General features: G+C 39.2%; 1 protein-coding gene across 2 annotated transcripts in view; it reads right to left on the bottom strand.

The window, feature by feature from the left end:
- Positions 1 to 6,051, bottom strand: part of LIN7A (lin-7 homolog A, crumbs cell polarity complex component) — a 122,280-nt gene extending 116,229 nt beyond the window's left edge. The window contains exon 1 of one of the 2 annotated variants that reach the window (XM_057316357.1): positions 5,632 to 6,051. In XM_057316357.1, the coding sequence (XP_057172340.1) occupies positions 5,632 to 5,713 (82 nt within the window). In that variant the 5' untranslated portion in view covers positions 5,714 to 6,051. The remainder of the gene's footprint in view (positions 1 to 5,631) is intronic. The other variant, XM_026499960.4, reaches the window with a different exon arrangement.
- Positions 6,052 to 18,403: the final 12,352 nt, after the last annotated feature.

Here is an 18,403-nt window from a genome sequence, read left to right as displayed (position 1 = left end):
GAGGGAACACAGGCAGGGGGAGTAGGAGAGGAAGAAGCAGGCTTCCAGCAGAAGAGCCTGATGTGGGGCTCGATCGGAGGACTCTGGGATCACGTCCTGAGCCGAAGGCAGACGCTTAACAACTGAGCCACCCAGGCGCCCCTGGACTTGTTTTTTTTTTTTCCCCATAAAGTTGAAGTCCACAAAATAAAAGCTCTTGGTTTTATATTAGAATTTTTAAAGGCCTAAAAGTTTTATTTCCTTAAAAGGGAAAACACAGCAAGATTTGTTTAATCAGTACCTTAGATTACAACTCTTTTCAGAAACCAAGAAATCAAGATTTCCATGTATACTTTTGTGACTTATCCAAGTTGCATTTAACTCACCGAAAAGTTAGATGACTGACTGATACCATCATTTTATTTTTTGTAGGCACCTAATATAGACTGTAAACTATTGATCACCTCATCAACAAAGTCTCAAATTTTTAAAATGATACAATTTTAATTACTCCTAGAAATTGTTTTATTTATCCATATTTCTCCAAGACCTGGTTTTATATTATTTGTTTATAAGCCTTGATTAAAAAACAAAACAAAACAAAAAATAAAGCAATTTTGATTAAAGTTAGAGGGGGGAGGTACAGAGAAGTGAAATTTTGGAGAATTCTTGTTGTATTATCTTTTCTGGGAAAGTGAAGGAGAGTTGGAGCTGCTGTATTGAAATCCACGAAGTCTTGAAGGTAGTGAAGCATTCCTATATCCTTTGTTATGGAAGTGTTAAATATCATGGATTGCATCCTGCTTTGTTCTCTTGAGTTTAGATGAAGGTCATTCCCGGTTTTAGAGATTAAAATCCCGGCAAACTAACCTCTGGTGTAGGGAGGAATTGTTATAAACATTTTAAAATTCTGGCAGGGAAGACTCCACACTAATCTCTTTATCAGCCTCTTCTCTCTACCACAAGGGTAAATTACAGGTACTACTTTCTACATCACTGTCTAATATAAAATATTAGACTAAAAATGACTATATCTCATGTTATGACCACTTGGGTTCAACATGTAGATTTATGCAGAGTGACGTGTAAATTACAGTGCTCAGTATGTCTTTGAAAATCTAATTATATGATAGTTTATCCTAGCAATAAGAAGAAAAAGCTGATCTATAGACTTTCTTGGTATACTTAAAACCAAATTTCTATCCTAGGATTCATATTTGGAGTGTTACTACCTCTTGGTAATTTTTCTTTTTGATCATTTGCTTGGTTCTAGATGTATTAACGGGATGGTAGCCAAGGTGTATATGTACAAGTTGCTTTTATGTGTATTCTTCCCTTTATCCAGAATGCTGTTCCTAAAAATTGTATTACTACATCAGAACTCAGTTTAAATTTTGCTTTCTCATGACCTTTCCTTGATCTAGAGAGGTCCTTCCCCATTCTTCTCCATCCGCACGTCATTTTTATTGTCTTCATAGTACTTCATACTTTCAACCAATCTAAAATCCTTATCATAACTCACATCATCTAATCCCCGGCCACCAACCTAACACATTCACTTTCCACCACTCTTCCCTGTGCTCTTGTTTTCATGTGGACTTCCTTGATGTTTCCAGGATGCACAGATAACATCCTTCAAGAGAGGGCATTCTCCCAGATATCTGCAGGGTTTGCTTCCTCATTTTGGATCTTTTCTCAAATGTCATCAACCCAAGAGGGAGGGCCTTTCTTGACTATCACATGGATAATAGCAGCCCTGGCTAGTCTCCTTGATCCAGTCTTACCTTCCTTCACTGGCACTTAATAATTGTACGTGTCTGTGCATTCTGGGTCTCACTCGTTAGTGTGCAAACTCCATTAGACTTTATCTCTTTTGTTCATTAGCCACAAAGCCGAAAATAGTGCTTTCCATAAGGCTAGCACTCAATATTTATTTGTTGAATTATTTAATCAGTCCCTTATTTATTATCTGTTCCCCCCACTACACTCTTAAGGACCAGAAAACCAGGAACTTTGTTTCTGGTATTTCTATAGTATATTTTATATATAATGTATATATATGATACATTCAGTGAATGAATATTTATTGAATGAATGAATTGTTTGTGTATATGTGTGTGTTTGGATTAAGCTCTCTCTCTCCATGGGCTCTAATTGCCATGGAGACTAGTATTATGTCTGTTTAGTTCACCACTGTGTTAGCCAGTTAACTGTCCACAGTAGGGTCTGGCTTATACCCGGCCCTCAATGAGTAAGTGAAGAATCCAAAGGACTGGAACCAGAGTAAACAGGAGCCTGCTCCGGCCATAGCCATCCAGAGGCCTGCACAGGGTTAATATGAGGTCTTAATGACAGGTGGAAAAGAGTTTGGAATATGCACAGAGCACTGAAAACCTTTTCAGGGCCCAGCCTGACCCTGGCAAAGGCTTGCTTCCCAAACAAGCTCCAAGAAGCTGGTGCAGATGCCTGAGCTTCCTACTTTCAGATAATATCATTTGAATTCTGGGAGGAGTAAATCTTAATTTCAATCCACAGGTTTGATTTCTTTGCTTAAAACCTTTGCCCTGAAGATTGCAGATAAATCGGTTTATGGTGCTAAAGGGCATCAAACAAAAAGATTTAAATTTTAGCATAAAATCTCCCACTAACTAGTAGAGTAACCTTGAAAATACTTATTGCTTCTTCAACGTTTTTCACTTGAAAAGGAAAGATGCTAGGAAAAAAAAAATCAAATTATGGATTTATGCGTTCAGGTTTGCTGAGATGTCTTCGGGAGGCCTTGTCAAGCAACTTCTTTCCTTCTCCTTTGCCTACCTGTCCCAAACTCTCTAGGTTACTAATCACAGCTTCTGTGAGCTATGGTTACTGATAGGAACCTGTCAAGCACACAGGGGGAATGAAAGGTTAAGAACCACTGGCCTGTGTTCTTCCTGCCATCTTTCCCAGAACCAAAATGTCATGACTCTATGAACTGTACCTTGGTTCACTACTAAATCCCTATCTTTTAACATTGCTGAAATTACTGCAGTCCTTAGTTCACATTAATTTTTGATCTTCTACTGTGAGTCAGGAACTATGGCAGGCACTGAGAATATGAAAACGAATTTAGAAATGGTCTCTTCCCTCAAGGAGCACCATTCAATAAGTAGACAGATCCAACAGCATGTGAGAAATGCTTTGATGGGGCCAAATCAGTGGGTGACCTCTGGGCATATCAAAGGGCACCCAAACAACCTGGGAGAGGAACTAATCTGGAAGATCTTCCAGTAGATGACCAGAAACTGAGTTCTAATTCCCACTAATTGAATTATAGACTATTAAAGTTGCACAGTGTCAGAACCATCTAATCCAAATTCCTTACGGAGCACAGAGGAAGACTGATGCCCAAAGATGCCAACCAAGCCACCCAAAGTGAGAGTCACTGCTATAACCAGATAGGACCCAGGTAAGTATTATCGGGCTGCCTTTTTAAACAGACTTGTATTTTTTGGTGGGACCATTTTTCAGAAACCTTTCTTTCATTGGTTTAATGATGCAATTTATCAATTAATTCATCACATTTTAATAAGGTGGAGGGAAAAATATTTATACACATTGACTTCATGTACAGCAATGGTGCCAATAACTCATGACCCGTAAATCACAGACTTTGCAGTTAGCTGCTGGTTAATTTATTCAGTTACAGCCAGTCTCATTTTGCCTCTTGAATGACTTCCTAACCGGACCCAATCACACTGGAAAGGACAGGTACAGTCTGGCTGTGAACAAGAACAAACTTCAAGAATAGATCAAGACCTAGATCTGATTGCACTTCCTCCCCACAACCTAGACAGGAATCTAAGGACTAAGGTAAAACCCAAAAAGTGAAATATTTTTAGTAGTCTTAATATATAAAATTGCTCAGGTAGGCAATTTTCTTGGAGTTTGTTTTTTCTCCCAATGTAGTCGTTTTACTTGGGATATTTAAAGGCTGATTTAGTAAGGGGACAATATAAGAGCTCATTACATTAAAACAGAAATTCGTGGGAAATCCATATTTCTGATAGCTTGCCATCTGTTTGGCTCTTAGTGGCAATGGATTTATCCTGCTTAGTGTAGATGATGATAGTGGGGGTGAAATCATAGATTATACCCCGGATTTCTGAGCTCTTTAACCACTGTTATTAATTTAGTGGCTTGCAAATCAACATTTCCCAACATAAAATTATTACTTTTTTCTTTTTGTTGTTGTTGTTTTTTATTTTTCAACTCTTACCCCAAGTAAGGTTGCTATGGGCACTACATTGTATCTGTTCTGGCGCCAACAGACTGCGTTAAAGTCATCCACAATCTCTCCAAATTAAAACCCCACGGAGTTCCCTGGCTTCTGCACTGTACTAGCCGCAGGACGCTCCTTTGCTTTGCCCCACAGTCCAGTTTAATCCACTAGGAAGAATATTTTTAGAGGCACATCGGACTAAATCATCTTCGATTGAGCAAACCATTTCCAAATGGCCGCCCAGGGTCCTAAATCCGGCTGCTGAGGACGGGGACAAGCAGGTGTCCTCCGCTGCGGCGTCGTGGGACTCCAGCGCCTGCATAATTAGACGTCGGAAGCCAGAAAGGAAACCTAAACACAGGGACAGGTAGAACCTGGTACGCGCGCTCCAGAGAGGGCCCCCAGAGCAGCGGAGGATTCTAGCCTTAGACTTGGCGAGGTCCTGGGAGGAAGCAAACACGGCTTCCCCATTCAAGTCAGAGAGCAGGACGCACAGGGTCGCGGGTCATTAGTTGAATTTCAAGGCAGCCTGCGCTGCGTCCCAGCGCCTTCCGCAGCCCGGGCAGCGCGCTGGCACCGGGCTTGGGAGAGAACGAACGAGGCAGGCTGGGGCAGGAGAAACTGAGTTCCCACCACCGGAGCGCTGCGGGCGGCGGGGGCAGAGGAGACCCCGGCCGCCTTCGGAGCACGAAGCCGGGAGAGTCGGGCTCCGCTGCAGCGACGCTGCGCCCCCAGCCCCGGCACCGCTGCCCGTGCTCCGCGTTGCCCTTTCGGCCGAGGGCAGCTCCTCGCCGCTGCATGCAGCCCAGCCGCCGTGCGCCCCGGCACAGGCCACCCCGGGGGGCGCCTCCTCCGTCCCCGGGCGGCCGCCAGAGCACCCGCAGCCCGACCGACCTTCGTCCCCCGGCGCCCGGACAAACTTCCTCCCTCCCGGGCCCCCGGGCCGCGCAGGCTGGCAGGCAGCTCCCTCGCCAGGCTTCCGCGGTCTCCGGCTGCAGGCGCCCTCGCCCGGCACGGCGAGCTTCCTCCCTGCCCCTCTCCAACCCCGAGCCCCGGGCGCCTACCGGTCCCTGCGCCTCCGCTCCAACAAAGCCGGCGGCCCGGAGGCGACCGGGCGAGGGGCTGGGAGTGGCAGCGGGGGCGCCAGAGCCCGGCTAAGGCATTCCTGGGCCGGGCGAGTGCAGCGTGCAGGGGCAGTGGAGACGTGGCGGGCGGAGAAAGGGGAAGAAAGTATCCTGCTCTCGGCGCGAACGCCTTCTACGCTCGTTTTCGCTCGTCCTCGCTCGCCCTCCTGCCCCTGCCCGAGCGCGTCCGGCTGTCCCGGTGGGACTTGGCAGGGGCAGAGTGGGAGGCAGAGGGGACGCAGTGGCCTGGCGGGCGAGCCGCTCCCTTACCTCTGTCCAGAGTGAGCGGCTGGACCACTGTCAATGTCGCCATGTCTGCCGTGGGAGCCGAAGTGACGCTCGGCTTCAGCATCAGCAACCGCTTGTAGTGAGAAAAAGAGGAGGAGATTGGGGGCGGGGGTGGAGAGGGAAGACGGAAAGGAGGGGGAGGAGGGGGGAAGGAGGGAAGGTGGTGGTGGTGGAGGAGAAGAAAGCTTGGGTGGGTTGGCAGCCAGATGGAGACGCAACTGCTCCGCGGCGGGCGGACCTTCAGATGCGGCGTGAAGCTGAGCAGGTAGCGGAGAGCGGCTGCATCGCCGGCTCCGGGCAGGAAGGCTCTGCCCTAGAACTTTGCTATTCCACCCCAAGGAGCGCTGGATGGGTGCAGCCGGTGTGTTGCTCCCTTTCAACTTTCCACTCAGATCAAATGGTCAGAGAGTACGTACGTCTCTCTCGGGAAAGAAGATTGAAAGAGGATGGGGGGGGGGGTCAGATTAAGAGAAATTGTCAACGCAGTAATCCCATCCCTTAGAGAGAAAACGCTTGTAGTTCAGAAATGTTGGGATTTCATTACAGTTGCTGTTAATTTCTGTTAAAGTTTTTTGGAATGTTGAAGTATAACAGCATACAAGGTAACTGACTTAAGGCCAGGGTTCCATCACTAGGTCTCCATTAAGGACCTGAGTGTATTGCCAAGAAAATAATTTACCTTAAACACAAACTTCTCAAAAATAAATTGAAAAAACACACACACAAAGAGAAATTTTTATCACTCAGTTTGAAAAACATATACCTAGCACTTTTTCCGGTTGATTTGTAGCCAGTGGTTACTGAGAGTTACCACTTCCTGATTAATGAACATGTGTTACAGGAGATAAGCTAGGAGTGTTACATGCCATGTGCCACGGCCTGACTTGGGAGTTCAGGACAGTTCCTGCCTTCATGTAGCCCGTGGTCTAGTGGGAGATGATGTTATTAAAAGGGTCATTTTAGAGTTAGTCGATCAGGATTCAATGGCTAGAACCTTCAAATACTGGCTGTGACCCCTTCACCCCAACAGATGGCTTTCACTATCCTGTCACTGTAGGGACTTTCATCTCCTGATCAAGAAAATAAGAAGCATATAGAAATCTTATATAAGCAGAAAGGTGATGACTGTGGGTTCAGCTGCCTCCATCCCCTTCCCATGACAAAGCAAAATTGTTTTGGCTAGCAATATACTCTTAAATGCAGACACTGTTTTACAGCAAAATATTTGCGTATAATTTATTTCATTGTCTTCCAGTTACAATGTGGGTGGTTTCTGAAGATCTTTTCCATCCCATTTTTTACATTTGGGGGGGAAAAAAGCAAGATTTCACCAATGATTTGAGTAAGTCAAAGATGACTGGCCATACACCAAATAGATCCTAAAGACGTACTTAAAATAGTAGTTCAATATGCCTATCTTTTCATTTAGTGCTTAAGAAAGAACCCTGATCTTGAAATTCAAGTCTTAGTTATGTGCTGTTCAGAAATCACATAGTCTCTCACTGATCCCCTTTCCTCATCTGTCAAACAGAGGAATTAATAACCTTCCATTTCACTGAGATTCCGTAAAATGAGAGAACTAATTCTACCCTACAATCTGAGTTTTGTGAGGGTCTGATGATACTGTGCGTGTGACGGTACTTCGAAAACAGAGTATGTATGCATTTACTCATACAACAAACATCCAGCGCACTTGAACTGTGTGGCAAGCACTATGCTAGGTGCTGGTCCCACAAAGATTAAAGAGACGTGGCCCTTTCCCTGGACAGTGCTCAGTCCAGGTCAGGAGACAAAAAATGAGCAAGCTGTAAGAATTCCATGCAGTAAGTGCTCTAAGCAGCATAGAAAGAACAGGAAGAGGCAACAATTCTGATTGATTATCATTATCCACATCCCTTAAATCAAACAACAGAAAAAAGTTACATTGTGCACAGTAAATAGGAGAGTCTGTTTAGTGGATGTGCACAAAATATCAAACCTCATTCAGTAATTGAGGATGAAAGGAACATACAAATCCATCAGTCATTAATGTAGTTCTTTTAACAACATACTTTATTACGGATATGTATTTGAGCGGGGCGATTCATAAGTCTAAAAGCCATAATTGTACCTATTTCCACAAATCCCAGATCGCGAAGTCCAGGTGATTAGGGTTTGTTTGTTTTTATTTTTTGGGTTTTTTTGTTTGTTTGTTTGTTTTGTTTTCTATGTATCCCCAGTACCAAACGTTTTATAACATGTTTCTGGACTTATACCTTGAGCTCCCTAATTGAAAATTTGCTCTATGGTAACCTCTCTGTGTTGACTTTGTAGAGTTTTTGTAAGGATTAAAAGAAAAAGTAAAAGCACAAATCACCATGTATTCATTAGTTATTGCTTCTGGTAGTGGCAGGTTCAATGCCTTTAGCTTATGTCTATGTAGGTGTAGAAAATTAATAACAAACACTGCATATCTGTTAGAATTTGTTTTTTATGGAAGATGAATAACTATCCCCAATAGTATTTGTGAGTTTCTACTTTAGACATGCAGAGACATAAGAAAAGTTCCTTACCCTCTTCTTTGGCTTCAGGAAATGTGATCATACTTAGGTCTCATGAATAATTGCCTAGACCACTACTGTACTAGCCATAGTATTCCACCACAGGCAATGTATTTAATCTACTCATGTGTATTTTGCTTTGTTGATTTTGTATTAATCAAGTAATTGTTGAAACACGTAATTATGCATTTATCTTAGTTATTTGGTTACACAATCACTACAATTTTTCATTAAATGATAAATAGTCATTTATTTCAGTGGTAACTATATTTTCAATGGAATTCATTAATTCACTAAATACTTACTGAGCACTTAATATATGCGAGGCTTTGTGCTAGGTTGATTTCTCTCTCCTCTTTGAAGCCCAGAAAAGTAGGTATTGTTATCCTTTTATAGATAAGTAAACTGAGGCTCATAGAGGTTAAGCAACTTGCTTAAGAATAGTAGCACTTGGGTTCAAGAGCCCTTGTGCTTTCTACTAAGAAATACTACACTTCATTTTGTATTACTGAAGATTTAGGGATTCCAGCATTTTATGTATATATATTTTATGTATCATATATATCTTATAGATAATATATATAACATATTATCCTTTCTCTCTCTCTCTCTCTCTCTCTCTCTTTTTTTTTTTTTTTGTTATGCTTAAGTTATCCTCAAAGAGAGGAATGCATGGAGGAAATGTAGGTCAAAGGAGAAAAGAACTACAATCCTGGTTCCATTCTATATCCATATAGGTTAATATTAAAATGACTACCTACTTTGCAATATAAAATCTGTTGTTGCTAAAAAATTCATTCAAAGCCACGTTAAGGTCTGGTTCTCTTACTTGAATCTTTTTGAATTATATGACAAAATCGAGAGAAGGTTTGCACAAAGAATTTAGTATACCAAGAAAATGAATGTAGTTAGATTATAAGCGAAGTATAATAAGCACAATGTCATATGAGGAAAATAGCACCTGCAAACTGGAATTCTTTCAACCCTAGGTGTTAGAAATTATTTTTTACTGATTCAAGATATCATGTTATCTTCCTTACTTCTCACAGCTTTGTCAAAGTAACAGTAAATTAAGATGAAGTGCCAACCTATACTTTGGAATACAAATGTGTTCTTTTTTAAAATTGTCATAAATAATCTTTACTATATTCATTTAATCCTTAGATTTGTTTTGATAATTACTTATTTGTTCTTTGAAGAAATGCTTAATGTATTTACTGTATGCTAGGCAGTGTTCTAGGCACTGGGATTTTGTAGTAAACAAGAAAAAGCCCTGTTCCCACTTGGCTTATGGTCTGCAGGAGAAAGAAAGACAATAAACAAAGTAATAAATAAACAAGAAAGAGATCAATTAGTGACTAAGTACTGTGCAAAGAATGAATGATTTGATGACTGAATTGGGTCTAGAATAATGTCAGGTTTACAAAAGACAGTGACAGGGAGAAGGGAATTCCAAGAAGCAAGAGAGCAAAGCCAGGGATGGGAGAGCACATGTGCTGTGTGTTTGAGTAAAAACAAAAAACAAAAAACAAACAAACAAAAAAAACCCTTTAATTTGGAGTACAAGAAAAACAAGCCAAAGGGGGACTTTGAGAGTCAGGTTGTGAAAGATAATATAATTAACAGAAATGTACTGAACCTTTTCATGAGTTACTTTGTGCCCATGATAAATGAAATGTATACAATCCAGGCCAGGAAAAAAAATTTGTGTTGTAGCTAGCATCTACAATAAAAATTACATCAGAATGAAATGAAGAGTTACTAATTCAGAGTTGGATGTTAGAAAATTAAAGATGAAATAAAAATATAAAAAGTCAATTCTAATTATTTTTTATTTCTTTCAAAAGAAATAAAAAAGAACTTTGAGAGACAGAAGCCTGAAATATGAATAATTATTCCTCAGTGGTAGGGTCTTATTTGCATTATTTTACGTCACCAGTTATCTTGTAAATCATCGTATAATAATTAACTTTTTCTCTGATTCCGCCATGGGCAATCGCACATATAATAAGTCCAAAGTCTTTCTGATACTAGGGTATTTTATTTATGCCTATTTAACTCATTGAATATAAAATGATGTTTTTGTTTCATTTTGAAATGAACATTTTTCTATTTTCACAGTTGGAGATTATGATTGATCTTTTTATAATGAAATTTAAGTTCACAGCTTACAATTTTCTTCCTTTTTCCTTTCTGCATCCCAACCTCATATTTACACCATTGACAAAGCCTAAGAGATTTAAGAGAGGCAAGATAAAATGATTTTTAAAAGTGGTACTGGACTCATCTCTCTCTCGCATCGATTCAGGAGATATTTCCAAATATTTAAAACCCACAACCTTTAGTAAAGTTTTAATAAAAAGAATTATTACCGTAGCATTTTTAAAAATTCAGTATATTCAGATTATGTGTTTTACCAACAAATGTTCAATATGTCCTTGCCATACTCCAGGCTGGAGAGATCCAGTGGTAATCATGGAAGAAGTCCTTTTCCTTATGGAGTTTAATTTTCCTGAAGGGAAACAGATACAAAGAAACAATAAACCAGATCATCTTAGGTAGCAGTAACGGCCGCAAACAGTTGTATGCTGAAACCTGTTGACTCTGTTCACAAGACCCAATGAAGCGCATATTGTCCCAACATCACTTGCGGTGACATCACGTTAGATTGGCCATGGCGGGAGCATTTACACCCTGCGTATGGGCAAATACTATATATCGAAGTTTCCTTTTTTTTTTTTTTCCCTCTGGAAGGTCAGTTGTTAAACATTTACCAACACACCACAAAGTTCACAAAGCAAATAAAATAGGAAGTTGTGATGAAATATGCAGCAGGAGGGAAGGCCAATTTAGAATGGTCAGAAAATAGGTCACATTGCACTTGATAGAAAAATTTTTTTGTAGAAAATTTCTTTTAAATGACAAATCTACCCTGTAGTTGATGGACTGCTGGCTAGGCTGCTGGGCCTCGGACAGAGTTAGAAGAAGGAAACATTCACAGTAGTTTTGAAGAGTTTATAAAATATCCGGACAGGAAAAAAGAGCATCAATGAAACGGCAGACAATTAATTACAAAATAACGCATCAACAAGAATAAGTGATAATATAAATTTGTATGTGTTAAAAGTATACAGAAAGAAAGGAAAATCTGTATTGAAGGCTTCCTGGAGGCCGTTTACATTCACTTTCTCAAGAAACTTGGAGGTCCTGCACGTAGATAATGAAACGTTATACTTTTGAGTGGGAAGATCCTCATTGCAATTTTGAATGGAAGGATTGCTAACCAAGTGGACCAGGATCTTCTCATGAGGAACTAAAGAGAAAAGAGGGATATGATCATTATAATTGGGCATCCATGTTGTTAGAGAATCTTACCGTGGTGAATAGAGAACACTGTTGCCTTGATCCTTGAAAAGGACACTAACTATGGTCAAAGCTTGTTTGTTTCTTTGGGTCTTCAACGTCATTTAAAATATGGTTTAAATAGGTTTTTATTGAAAAGCACTTCAATCCTGACTTTTTAAAAAAATCCAGCTCAACTTACTTATTTTTCTCTAATTTTGGTGCTATGGAATTAATTAAGGGTATTAGGGAGAAACGTATGAAAAGGGCATCTTTGAATTCTTCCCGGATTATGAGACAGTCCAGTAATTGAGGCTAGTAACAGAATTTATTGTAGGTGTGCTGAGGGACATATATGTCAGTAATTAGCAAGTTAAAGAGCAAAATGCAACTTTAGCAGGGAGAGTACATTCAGAAGAGAGTTCAAAACTCTCGTTTTTATCTTCCAATGCTCAAATTTAAAGCAAAAATTACAATTTTAATTGGTTTGCATTGAAATTTCTGGGCCCAATCCAAAACATTAAGTTTTTTGTTTCTGGTTTTTGTTTTTGTTTTTTTTTTTTTCCTGTGACTTATCAGTGGGATCAAATTATGCTCTTTTAGAGTAAGTTCCTCTCTCTCAGCTTCTCTGCCCTCCCTGCCTTTCTGCCCCTGGTTGAACTCTTACCCACTGGCCCACGTCAGTGGACCTCTCTGATCCTTATCATATTATTTGGCTTCTCCCGAGTCTGTGGTTACACGGTACACCCACCTCCTGAAATAGCGTCTCTGAGAAATCTCCTCTTTCAAAGATTTCTTCGTATTACTTCTTGCTGAAAACCTTGACTCACATAATAAATCCAATTATGATTTCTATTTTGGCTTCTTGAGGATTTAACTAGGATGAGAAAAAAAATGAGGTACATAAAGATGGTTTTTTTTTTTTAAAGATTTTATTTATTTATTCGACAGAGATAGAGCCAGCCAGCAAGAGAGGGAACACAAGCAGGGGGAGTGAAGAGGAAGAAGCAGGCTCCCAGTGGAGGAGCCTGATGTGGGGCTCGATCCCATAACGCCGGGATCACGCCCTGAGCCGAAGGCAGACGCTTAAGGACTGAGCCACCCAGGCGCCCCATAAAGATGGTTTTAACTCTGAATATCATCAGGTTCCTGTCACCTGGAAATTTGCATTGATTGGTAGTGGCAAACCAAGCCAAACAAATATTTTTGGCAGATAAGTGGAAAGAGGAAACAAATCTCTACCATTTTTATCTAGGACAAATCAGTAAACTATTAAATATTTTATATAGTTGATATACTCTTTTTAACAAGTATTTTTGTTTTGAAATTTTAAGTGTAAGACAATGCACATGGAAAACAACTCTCAAAAGGTATTACTGACTCACTCATTGCAAGCAATAAATATTAACAGGGATATTTTTGGTGTATTCTTATATAATGTATCTTATATATATAATATTTTAATTTATATAGATACACGCACACATACACATGTGTGTGCACATATTTTTTTAAATGCTCAAATATACTTTTGTATTATACACCATATTTACACCCTGATTATTTTATATAGTGAGACTTTCATATCAATCCATATAGATACATATAACATTTCTTAAGTACTTCATAAAATCCTATTGAATAGTCTCTCGTAGGTGTCCTTTCAGGCTATTTCTAGGTTTCTGCTATGTCAAAAAGTGCTATATTGACAGTCTTTCTTGTTTATATCATCATGTTGAATGTAAATTCCACTCAATTATAGCCTGTACTTTTGCATAATCCAGTGCTAATGTGGCCATTTTCAGTGATACGCTTCCAGGTTATACCTGTGGCCGTTTTATTCCTGCTCCATTGTAAACATTCTGTCATACACCAGTTGATACCTGTTATCTACAGAAATGTTGTATTTAATTGAATTTCTGACACCTCAAATGCCAAAGTGATTTAAAAAAAATAGTTGCCGTAGACCGATGACCATTATTCTGTTTGAAACATGTGGTGTGACGCATCACCCAGCAATTCAGAAGGTCAACGATGATTACAATAATTTTCAACTAAGAAGCTAACAGGACATATGTCTAACGCAAGTGAAAGATTAAAGGCCTAAAGATCCCCCCGTAGATGTTTTTTATTGAATTTTTCATTTCCACCAAACGAAAGGAGATGAGAACACAATGAAAACATAAGGAGACGTTTAAGTACCTTATTTTGCAAATAAAATAACACCTTGATTACAGGTTGGAGAAAAATCTAAGTAAGATGTAAAATGAAAAATAATATTCCTTCCTTAAATGCTGTTACTAGTTAGTATTCGAAGGAATATTGAAAAAGTGAGTGCATGTAGTGCTCTCTACTGGTCTTACATTTATTGCAACTACAATCAGTGTCAAATGTGTATTTATCCAGGGTTACAAAAATCATCCTCTCTATCCCAAAAGACTACTAGTATTTTTATTTTAATTTCTATTTGGTTTCTGCTTTAAATGTGGGTGTGTGCACATGTACATAAACATTCTTGAATTTCTATACTGAAGTTAGTTTTGAACTTGGCAAATTTTTCATTGCTGCCATGTATTATCACAAACAATTATATGATAAAAGCTTAATACAAAAAATGGATGTGGAGCTTTAATGTGAGGCATAATGTTTTTTGGTTCCATTAATAAGCAGGGGCAGTGTATAAGGCACTTGTTCTCCCTGATCCCTGAAGAACACAGGGGAAGGCCTCTTAGGAGAAGGGATGGCTGTGTATATGGGCAATTCACAGTAAACAGTGACCACCACCATGGGCTCTTTCCTCTTCTCTCTCTCTACCCCTCCTTCCTGTACCACTCTGCAAATACTAAAAAACAAAAACAAAACAAAAAACGGCAAATTGGTATTTCTTTTAAAGCTTAGGAGAAAATTTTATTACAAGTATTTATGCAAGCCATTTGCTTCAGAAGAGTGTGTGTGTGTGAGAGAGATAGAGAGAGAGAGAGAGAGGAAAATATATTCATTCATTCATTCACTTATTCATTCATTCTATGGTTTCATGTCAAGTGATTACTATGTGCTAAGCATAGACGATAAAGCAGCTTTCAAGACCACCAATACCCTACTGCAATTATTTGTATCTGTCAAATTATTTCTCAATTTAAAAAGTTATAAATGCTATTAAGGAAAGTACATGGTGCAATGGGAGTCTATAACCTAAACCAGTCTGGGGATTCAGAAAAAACTTCTTCCAAAAATGAAACGTTTATGGTGTATTCAGGGAGAACCTTGAGCATATTTCAATACTTGTAAGGGAGAATTAGCTCACAGGGATGGAAGGTTGAAGTACAGCAGAAATAATAATAGATGGCATATGGTTACCAAGAAGCCAGGAGAAGATAAAAGGAATCCAGAGAAAAGGTGGAAAGATAGGCCTTGGTAGGAGGAGAATTCCTTCCTTGGAGCCAGAAGATGAGAGACTAGACACTGTTGCAAGTAAGTTTGTAGAATCTGTGAAGAGATTGGCAAACTCCCCCTGGAAAGCTTCTGTGATTTCAATGATGTAGGGAACAAGCTCATGTGCTGAGGTAAAAGTGGGTCTGGGAAGAGTAGAGACTATCTGAAACAACTATTGTATAGCGTTGATAAAAGTGGGTCAGGGTCCAGTTTAGTCAGTCTTCGAGGGATTTTTCTACTCTTGAGTTCACTGATAATACCTGGATCAAGTTAGGTCTTCTGATCGTGAATCCCTTCAATGCCAAACTGTGGACTCTGTGAACGGCTTTGTGAATTACTCTCTTTAATGTTCCTCAAAGTAGATCACAACACTGTATAGTTTAGCCATTGCTGAGAGTCCTTATTTCCTTCCTACAGCACTGAACTGATCTGGGGAAAGTCATCTTTTCCATCATGATGGTCTGACTGAAGAAATGTGGCTGGAGGCAACACTCTCAACTCTGGCAAGCTTCCTGGCCAGAATTTTCCAATTGGGCCATCATTTGTCTGAAGCAATATATACTAATCCTAAATTTTCTTTATTAATATTTTGTAAATTATCCTAGGCCTACTAAAATATTTATTTCAAGCTAATTTCTTTTTTCTTACAGTTGTTCGATTTTAGAAAATACATGTACTGTTACTGTATTTGGTCTGTACAGAGAGAAAACAATTTAGTTATTTTTTTAAAAAGACAGCATTGATATTGACATATATATTATTGAAAAGTTGCATCCACTGAAATGTGTTTCTCTAGAGTCAAAATAAAATATAATAATATTTTTGATCCATAAAAGATGGTAAAGAACATTGAATCTAACCATCACGGGTAAATGAGCTCCGGAGAGATTACATCAACTGCTCAAATTTTCCTAGCTAATGAGGAGCTAGGTTCTGACCTAAATCCAAGTGACAACAAATCCTGTACTTTTTATATTACGCTATGTTGTAATGCTAGATTGTAAATTTCATCAACCAAAGGACAATGTTTAGTTTGCCACTACATACTCATTGCATGGCATAAGCATACTCCATAAACATTAGTGAATAAAAGAACGAGTAAAAGAACCGTACTTCCTAGCAGATAGACTTCATTTTAAATACAGTTTACAACGGAAATTTAGTTCAACTCTATTTATTGATTTCTTACTTTATACAAGATATTTGCTCTACTATGTTCTATGGAGATTTATGAGAACAGGATAAATATAACGTGGCGTCTGCCCTGCAGGAACTTACAGCCATCATGATTATCTGCGAAACAGTGTAAGGTATGGTAACTGCAAAGTACAAGACATATGAACAACCCATTATATGAAACATAGAAGGCTTTATAGAAGAGATGGCATTTATGCTGGGTCTCTAAAAATAGGAAGATTTTTTTAGATAAATATAGAATTGGAAGACATTTTATTTGAATTGAACAAAGCATGTAAATGTGTGGAGTCAGGAAACAATGGCATGAATGTTATTATTGAAACAGTCCACTTTACTGGAACATGGAAGACATGAAGGAAGTAAGACGATGTTAAGACTAGAAAGAAACTGATAGGGAAGGGGAATGGCAGGCACTGTAGGAGGCTTTGGGAGTCACTCTAAGGACTTTAGAATTTATTCAGAAGGCCTTTAGAGCTTTTTGAGCAGGAAGGTGCTATGTGGATCTCTTTGAAATAGTATATTAAAATTTATCAGAGAAAAATGATTACAAGTTCTAAATGGATATAACAGTCAAAATCATCCATCAACTAGAACACCCACTATTGATGCTGAGGAGAACAGATCCATTCTGAGGCTATAGATACAGGCTTTTACACCACACTATAGCTCGATTCCTTGGTGAGATGGCACTCACCACCATGTTCTGTATTGTCCATCATGGCAGAATGAAAAAAAAATTTCTTTTTTTTTTTTTAAGACTTTATTTATTTATTCGACAGAGATAGAGACAGCCAGCGAGAGAGGGAACACAAGCAGGGGGAGTGGGAGAGGAAGAAGCAGGCTCATAGCAGAGGAGCCTGATGTGGGGCTCGATCCCATAACACTAGGATCATGCCCTGAGCCGAAGGCAGACGCTTAACTGCTGTGCCACCCAGGCGCCCCCCAAAAATTTCTTTTTTGAAGGCTTTTGACTTTGGCTGCAGAAGAATTGTTAGTTTACAAAAGAAAAGTGTGCAGTGACCTACGTTTGAAATTCAGAGGACTCCAGATTTCTTTATGCCCCACATCTTTCCTAAAATGTCACTGTAAATGCTCCCACCAAATCTGCTTTTTTGTGAGTTCCTACTAATTGTAGTAGCTTGTCTTAGCTCCAAGTAGTATGTAAAGAACAACAATGAAATAGTGGGGGAAAGAGAAATTTTAATGGGGATAGGATATAAACAAAACACAGGTATTATACCAAGGATAAGATGTTCATTAGGGAAGGCTTTAGGCAATTATTGAGGAAACCTCTTCATACCAAGATGAGTTTTGAAATAACAATACATTCATTCCGTCGAAATGTTTTGAAGAAAATGAGCTAGGGGAGGAGAGAGAGTAGCTATAGAGATTTAAATGGCGGTGCATAGACTGAGTTACCTATATCACTTCTGTTATAATTACTATTAACACAATTTTTAAATTAGAGACGAAGCCTGGGAAAAAAGTGGACCATGTCACTGAGCCTGTAGAAATTATTTTATCAGTTAGGAGAAATCTTCCTCTCCTTACTCCAAGTCTTTATGTGGACAGCATTCCTACTGTGGATTTTCAGCATGATAGTGTGTTAGCACATAGTGATTGCCGCTTGCATTCAGCCTCGTGGTTATAGAAGACAGAGGTTCATACGTGTGTAAGACATATTTTAAGCAAAGACATGAGATTTATCTTTCATTTTCATATAGGAGGTATATAAATGTTATAACTCTTAAGATATAAAGTATCTGCATTTGACATCAGTGGAACTTTCATATTAGGAGATGAGATAAAATATTTAGAGACTAGGAGGGATGGTAAATGAGCAAGTTAACAGTTCTGCATTCTATGCAGCTCATAATTGCAGCTCTGTGAAGAGCTCCCATTGAGTCAATGGGAAGTGTGGGTGGAGGTTAGTGCCAGGTTAATTGTTGCATTCAACATCATTCAGGAGAAAAAGGGGAGATAAAATCGCAGCATTTATATTTCTGCCCTTCAATTTTCCTTCATCTCTACACTTGTTAGATTTTCTTCACTTGTTATTATTTGCATCCCATGTCTGATTTTTTTTCCCTCCCCCAACTCCTTGGGTTATTGAAGAAATACGTTCAATAAAGTTGACTTTCGAGACATTTTAAAAATAAAGAAAATGCCATACATCTATTCATTTTCAATATAGAGTTGGAAATACAGTTCCATGGAAAATATTATCAAGTAACCTTTTGAAA

The sequence above is a fragment of the Ursus arctos genome, unplaced genomic scaffold (assembly GCF_023065955.2).
Source record: "Ursus arctos isolate Adak ecotype North America unplaced genomic scaffold, UrsArc2.0 scaffold_21, whole genome shotgun sequence".
Classification (NCBI taxonomy): Eukaryota; Metazoa; Chordata; class Mammalia; order Carnivora; family Ursidae; genus Ursus; species Ursus arctos.
Note: the sequence above shows the minus strand (reverse complement) of the source record. Positions and strands in the feature narration are given on the sequence as shown.